General features: G+C 39.7%; 1 protein-coding gene across 1 annotated transcript; it reads right to left on the reverse strand.

The window, feature by feature from the left end:
- Positions 1-205: 205 nt before the first annotated feature.
- On the reverse strand, positions 206-7,522 carry LOC146514570 (uncharacterized). Its single transcript, XM_085165945.1, has 4 exons — positions 7,109-7,522; positions 1,630-1,788; positions 1,092-1,187; positions 206-1,016 (listed from the first exon to the last, which is right to left on the reverse strand). Exons 1-4 carry the CDS (start codon positions 7,250-7,252, stop codon positions 696-698), a joined length of 720 nt encoding a protein of 239 aa, XP_085022071.1. The 5' UTR covers positions 7,253-7,522; the 3' UTR covers positions 206-695.
- Positions 7,523-7,917: the final 395 nt, after the last annotated feature.

Consider the following 7,917-nt stretch of genomic DNA (forward strand, 5'->3'; position numbering starts at 1 on the left):
TTTACACAGTTGATTTTCAAATAACTTTGTGTTCAAACACAACTGCACCACTGACAATGTTGACTTTTGAGATCAGCCATTTTTAAACATACTGACAACATTCAGCCACAAATAAAGTCCTTCCAAAAACACAAGTCAAATTTTTGTAACAAATGTTACTCATCCAATTTTAAAGGTGTGGTATTGTCAGACAGAATATTAAACCTATCTTGATAGATAGTCACTAACAAACAGATTCAAAACACAGACGGCAGGAACTTCTATCTGGTTTCCATACAGCAAACAACTTTCAAACAAATTTTTCCACCACTTGTCTTTTAATAGTAATGGTATCAACACTCCAATTTCCTCTGAAGTTCAGTATTGCGCCACATTTGTTCTAAAACTAGTACAAATGTACCTAAAACCAGATTATAAAAATTGTTTAAAACAGTTCAAGTTAGAATAAACCCTTTCAACATTTTATAAAAACTTGTTGTACATGAAATCTGCAATCAGCCATGCAAGCTACATTAAGTAAAGTTAGAACAGAAGAGATTGATTCAGAACTTTCTGCACCTTACCGTTTTCTTAAAGCCAGAAATTAACTTTTTTCGGAGCAACTTACCACAAAACCCAAAAACTATAAATCAAAACAAATTGCTGCATTCTGTTTTACACAAGTTGCATTTGAGTTGAACATGTTGTCAAATAGGTTAGACTTTGGTTAAGAGCTTGGTTTTGAAGCTTCTAACCCTCTGGGAACAGGTAGATGTCAACTCCATAAAAATGTGTTGCACAGCTTCAAATGTGTACTTGAGTTCTTTGGGAAACTCCATGTTGAGCCCATAAAGTAGGCCAAACAGGTAGGCAAAGGCAGTGGGAAGGTCTGGCAGATCATCAAAAATAATGTCCTCTTCCAAAACAATGGCAGTGTTGACCACTGTGGACTGCGAGTTGGGTCCCACGTAGTCCTCCAGAACAGTGAGGATGCCCACCGTAACACCTCGGGTTGCCCTCTCAACTGGATCTGTATCCTATGCAAAATAAAAAACAGTACATATAAGTCTCTGAAAACCAAAACTGAAGATTGAGTAGATTTGCATGCTCACCAGACATGTTAAGAAGAGTTTGGTCTCGTCGTCGCGAACAAATATCGGTAACCCTTCCAAACTGATGGTTCGTCGATGCTGGACTATGTTTGAGACCTAAAACAAGGAAATCAAATAAGACTCAGTCTCATTTATAAACCTACCATTTTGTTTTTAAAACACATTAAGTGTTGTTGCTAAAAATACAGCCTTAAGAAATAAGATGTTGAAATGAGTTATTCCAGATAATTGCTCATGGTTTTGTCAGGGTTTTTTTGTTTTTTTTTTAAGTAATTTTGATGTGCAACAAATGTAGCACACTTATTACAACATTTATAACAAAGTGCCATGAGTGGGATGAGAATTGAACTGTCTGTCATGACCTGCCATCTGCCAAACACACAGCGCTGCTTGTTAGCTTATAATTCCATTCAGGACACACTTTTTGAAAACTAACAATTTTTACATCAATTTAGTAAATATTTAATAAAGTATCTTTTGTTACAGTGGGAGCTTTAGGTTCCTCATAAACCAGACACAAATACATTTTATATATTACCTGTTCATCAAACTTCTGCAACAGGGAATCCATGTCATTGCGGAAAGCAGCTTTTCTAATTCGATACAGCTTAATCAGCCGAAGTGAGTAAGTGTCGAGGGCAGTCATGAAGGTCCCCATGAGATCCTTGGTGGTAATGCGTGAGAATTCTGCACAAATCTACAAAGCAACAAAAAAAAATATAGAAGAAAACTTTTAAAGGTACATTATATAAAAATCACATTGTTTACATGTAACTGAGCGAACAAATGTAACTCAGCGCGCCTCTCACCGCGATCTAATTCTGACTGCTCATCACCCTGTCTTCCAGGCGCCCGCTCTCTTTCCCAGTGGCGCAGTTGGTAATGACACGGGTCTTTAACCAAAAGGTCGTGGGTTCAATCCCACATTGGTCAACATGTTTTTTTCCCTACAAATTAATACACTATCACAGACCAGTAATTCATATTCATCATTTATTACAATTCTGCAAACTTTTTTATGATTTTACCAGCTTTTCTAATATGGACCTCACATTCTTGTTAACACTCCATGGCACAAATACTGTTCCCTTTAGGCTCTGTGTATGTGTGTGTGTATCAATATTTCTCCCATTTTAAAGTATTACTCCTCCATAATTGTATTTCTGTTAAATCAAAGTACTTTTACTACATCTTAGTACTTAGTACTGGTAGTAGTACTGCTCAATCATAGTATTTCTGCTAAATCATAGTATTTTTGCCAAATCATGGTTTTTGTGCCAAATCATAACATTTGTGTTATGTTATAGTATTACTACTAAGTGGAGGAATTTCTGTCATGTTACAGTATATGTGCTGATTACAGTATTTCTGCTAAATCATATTATTTCTACTATATTATATTTCTCTTTCTAAATATAGCATTTCTGCTATATAATTGTATTTCTGCTATGTTATAATATTTGTGCTAAACCAGAGTATTTGTGCTGAAACATAGTATTTCTGCCAAATGATAGTATTTCTGTCAAATTATAGTATTTGTGCTAAAACATAGTATTAATTTAAAATTACAATATTCATATTTGATCACAGTTTCTCTGGTAAATCACAGTATTTCTGCTATGTTGTACTATTTTTCTAAATCATAGTGTTTCTGTAATGTTTAAGTATTTTTGGCTAAATATATTCTTTCTGTTATCTTATACTATTTCTCCTAAATTCTTGTATATTTGAGAAGTTATCGTGTTTCTGGTAAGTTACAATATTTCTGCCAAGTTCTGCTATGCTATTGTATTTTTGCCAAGTATTATGTTTCCTCTAAGATATTGCAGTTCTGCTAAGTTATTACTTTTTAGCAAAGTTCCTTTGCTTCTGCAAAGTTTTTACAATTTCTGCAACTTTTCAGCTTTTTCAGCTAGTTTTTGCAGACAGCTTCAGCTTTAAAGCATCCACACTGCATTTTCGCAGGAAATGCAAATTTTTCTAGTATTAATTTAAAATTACAATATTCATAGTTCATCACAGTGTCTCTGGTAAATCACAGTATTTCTGCTATGTTGTACTATTTTTCTTAATCATAGTGTTTCTGTAATGTTTAAGTATTTTTGGCTAAATATATTCTTTCTGTTATCTTATACTATTTCTCCTAAATTCTTGTATTTTTGAGAAGTTATCATGTTTCTGGTAAGTTACAATATTTCTGCCAAGTTCTGCTATGCTATTGTATTTCTGCCAAGTATTATGTTTCCTCTAAGATATTGCAGTTCTGCTAAGTTATTACTTTTTAGCAAAGTTCCTTTGCTTCTGCAAAGTTTTTACAATTTCTGCAACTTTTCAGCTTTTTCAGCTACTTTTTGCAGACAGCTTCAGCTTTAAAGCATCCACACTGCATTTTCGCAGGAAATGCAAATTTTTCTAGTTGTGTGGATGCTTTAAGGCATCCACACTATTGTTTTCCTGTTTCTCTTTATTCTTTATTATTCTTAGGACTTCCGTACATTTTTCGCCGTTTAACTACTTCCACAATTTTTGTGCTATTTTCACCGTTCAAATTTTAAACTATTCTGCTATTTCTGCTAATGTGTGCTATATCTTTTGGTATTTATAACTATTATACTTTTTAAAATATTAAGCTTTTTTCCTTTAATTTGTCCCATTGAAATGAATGGGAAACTTCTGCAATTCTGCTAAAATTTGCTTGTTTTTGAAACTTAACTACTTCCTCATACTTTCGCCTAGAACAACCATTCAAATTTTAAAATGTTCACAAAATATTGGGCTATTTGTGGATGATTCAGCTTTTTCATATCTGTTACCGTTTTCATCTTATCCCTCTTAAAGTTTTGAGTTGCAAAATTGTGATTTTTCACAAAATACATGCGTTGTTATGGTTGCTATGCACTTGGTTCTAAGTGAGCCATTGTAAGTTTCGCAATCTTCTCTTCATGTCCGAACAACTTCTTACTACTTGCTCAATTTTCACTCAACTCCCACAAATTATACATCAAAACGTAGGTATTTTTGCTGCCTTTCAGAAAATGTCACTATCATTGCTGTGGAATTTATAGAATTTTGGCAAATCTCCTCAGACCAACACAAAGTCTGAAAACTCTCCATAGAAAGTCAATGGAGAGTTTGTTCAAAATCGCCGCTTGATTTCTGTAATGAGAGGCATATTCGAATCGTCATATCGGAGGAGCTCAGCGAGCCGGTGGAGCCAGCGCTGCTGCCGGAGGAGCTCAGCGAGCCGGTGGAGCCAGCGCCGCTGCCCGGCGAGCAGGAGAAGCCAGCGCCGCTGCCAAAGGAGCCCGCGCCGCTGCTCGGCGAGCAGGAGAAGCCAGCGCCGCTGCTCGGCGAGCAGGTGGAGCCCGCGCCGGAGCTCGGCGAGCGAGTGGAGCCCGCGCCGCAGCCGGGGGACCTCGGCGAGCGAGTGGAGCCCGCGCCGCAGCCGGGGGACCTCGGCGAGCGGGAGGAGCCCGCGCCGCAGCCGGGGGAGATCGGCGAGCGGGATGCGCCGCTGCGGGATGCGCCGCTGCGGGATGCGCCGCTGCGGGATGCGCCGCTGCGGGATGCGCGGTCTGACTTTGGGACTGTGACCTGGGAGGGTTTGTTGTTTGTTGTTTTTGCTTGTTTTGGTTCTGGCTACTTAAGAGAGTCTTGGAGCTCCCACCGACGCGGGATCATTGCGTGAGACTCCACGTCAGTCATCCAGTTGTGCTTGGTTAGTGTGTGTGTATATGCCCGCGATTGTATGTGTCCTGACGGCTGCTTCTATTGTGTCCAGAGGAGAGGGGTGGAGTGCCAGACAGCAGCCAGCACGGGGAGTGCTGAGACACGGGAGCGGAGAGCACAAACAGTGGGAGAAGACACAACACGGGAGTCTGGGGAAAGCACGGGAATTTGTTGTTATTTCCACACACTGTAAATAAACGCACTGTTTATACACAGAGCACTGCGCCTGGGTCCTCCTTCCCCACACCCCCGTGACAATATAGTATTTGTGCTAAATTATAGTATTTCTGTAAAATTATAGTATTTCTGCTTTTTATAGTATTTCTGCTTAATCATACTATTTCTATATATTACTGCCAGGTCCCCAGGCAGCCAATCCTCTGTGAGGACTGAGACACTTAGCCCTGAAATTTACATATCAGGGCCTGCACGGCTTCCCAGCCAGCCAATCATATCTGAGGTCTGCCGTTTCTTCTCTCGTCATATCTCAGCAACGGTTGTACAAAGAGCAATAAAAATCGCAGTCAAAGTACACCAAAGTCCGCTGATTGACCCAGTACAAGAATTATGTTTCTAGTCCACCTAGTTTTTGAGTTACACGACGTTTTGTAACTCACATTGTTGTTAACTAACATTTAGTTAGTCTCGGTTGATCTCTGTGGCTCAGGGGGTTGGGAAGCGTATCTGTAACCGGAAGGTCGCCGGTTCGATTCCTGGGCTCTCTGTCCTGGTTGTTGTGTCCTTGGGCAACACACTTTACCCTACCGCCTACTGGTGTTGGCCAGAGGGGCCGATGGCGCGATATGGCAGCCTCGCTTCTGTCAGTCTGCCCCAGGGCAGCTGTGGCTACAACCGTAGCTTGCCTCCACCAGTGTGTGAATGCGAGAGTGAATGAATAATGGCATTGTAAAGTGCTTTGGGTGCCTTGAAAAGCGCTATATAAATCCAATCCATTATTATTATTATTATCATCTATTGGTCAGGCCTTGATTGGATTTAGTGGTGGTACAAATTATAACTGACGCATTAAAAAAAAAAAGAAGAAAAATCTGATCGGCAGATTTTACAGTAAGTCTATAGAATAATGTTGTAATCAAATGTTGATAAGACAAAATAATGGTTTCAATTGTTACAGGATGCATTGCAGAAAATAAATAAATCAATAAATTGTATTTTAAATTCATTGCAAAAATTTTATTAATTTTATAGTTATGTAAGAATGAAGTAAGAATAACATCCTGTGGTCAAATTTGGATACTTTCATAACACGCAAGTGACTTTCTCAATCCTGTTCTGTGAGTTTCATGGCTGTTGCCTGCTAAGGGTCACCACCAAAAGATTCTAGATGCCCAGTGAAGACAAGTCATTGTGGCGACCGTGGTTCAGGGGGTTGGGAAGCTCATCTGTAACCGGAAGGATGCTGGTTCTATCCCCCAGCTCTCTCTGTCCTGGTCGTTGTGTCCTTGGGCCAGACCCTTTACCCTACCGCTTACTGGTGTTGGCCAGAGGGGCCAATGGCGCGATATGGCAGCGTCGCTTCTGTCAGTCTACCCCAGGGCAGCTGTGGCTACAACTGTGGTTTCCCTGCACCGATGTGTTAATGTGAGAGTGAATGAGTAGTGGAATTGTAAAGCGCTTTGGGTGCCCAGAGAAGAGCAAAATAAAAGCAATCTGTTATTATACACAGTAAGTTGACAAGTAAATAGATTTCACTTCAATAGAGTTGTTGGTAATACCAAAATTAGCTTCATATTTTTAGAGCCAACTATTTTTTTTATATTTTACCATTAGCATTGTTAGCTCAACGGTAGCCTTCAACCTTTTCTACAAGATATTGGAGTGATACAAACAGATGCTTCTCAAGGGCACAAGAAATGGAGCTCACGTTCATTTACTCACCCAGACAAGTTTCGAGGCATTTGGAGTTGTTCAGAAGAAATTTTAAAGGTCCTATATCATGTAAAAATCAACTTTTTTGAGCTTTTAAACACATTTTAATGTTATTTCCTTAGATTAAAAACCCTCCAGAGTGGTTTTTGGCTTAATTCAGGCATTTCTTAGTTGTCTCAGTGAATCCTTTCCCCATAACCGTGGCTCAGCTCTCTCCTGCAAAACGACTGACTCGTAACATTGGGATTAAAATTTCTTTCCAACAACTCCAAATGCCTTGAAATTTGTCTGGGTGAATAAATAAACGTTTTCCATTCTAGAAATAAGACCACACTGAAAAAAACAAAACAAAAAAACCCCCAGAAGTTTTCCTTTAAATATTTAAGAGATTATCTTACCTGTTCTTTCAAGAAGAGAGCTGGCCATCTGAGCTGCATTTCCTTGACCAAGGGCTGCATCTCCACAACTTCTTTCCTCCTGAGAGAGAATGTGATGTCCATCTTTTGGGTGATGAGTGCCATGTTCTTATCCCTCTTCTTCATTTCATCTTCCAAAATGCATCTTTCATTTTCAAGAGACTCATCATTGTAGTTTTCTGGGACATCAGGGATAAAGTTGACTTCACCTCGCTTTGGTTTCTTTAAGGAAAATCTATTTGAGCCACTGTCATCTTCTTCCCCTCTTCTTTTTCGATTGACTGCAACTTCACTACATCCAGCTTGACTTAGCTTGGAACGGTAGTTGCCAAGCTTGAACTTAATGCTTGTTGCCCAACCATCATATCCTGTGCCATTGCCAGGCTCTTTGAGGCAGGGATATTTGGAAACTAGCTCCTGTGCAACAGATGTTATTTCATTCTTGTCAGGGTAGGCTTTGATTGCAAACATTTCTTGTGCCAGCTTGTGTAGAATTTCCATCTTGATGTCTCTTGTTACACTTAAATTTGTCCCTGCTTTCTCATATACCTCATTGCCCTTGCGAAGTTTTAATGCTACAGCATAGGAAAAGGTTGGGATAGGAAATGGATTTGGCCACTGTGAAGTGCTACGCATGTAGGTCTGGGTGGATGAGGATGGGCTGAAAGAAGATGCTGAACTCACACTGGCTGTATCAATAGATGAGATAGCGCTATGATCAGATGGAGTCTGTGGTGGCGAGGCTGATGCATTTTCCTCCCAAATGAGGTGCAACACTGCCCGTCCAGCAG

This window comes from Neolamprologus multifasciatus, chromosome 7 (genome assembly GCF_963576455.1).
Source record: "Neolamprologus multifasciatus chromosome 7, fNeoMul1.2, whole genome shotgun sequence".
Lineage (NCBI taxonomy): Eukaryota > Metazoa > Chordata > Actinopteri > Cichliformes > Cichlidae > Neolamprologus > Neolamprologus multifasciatus.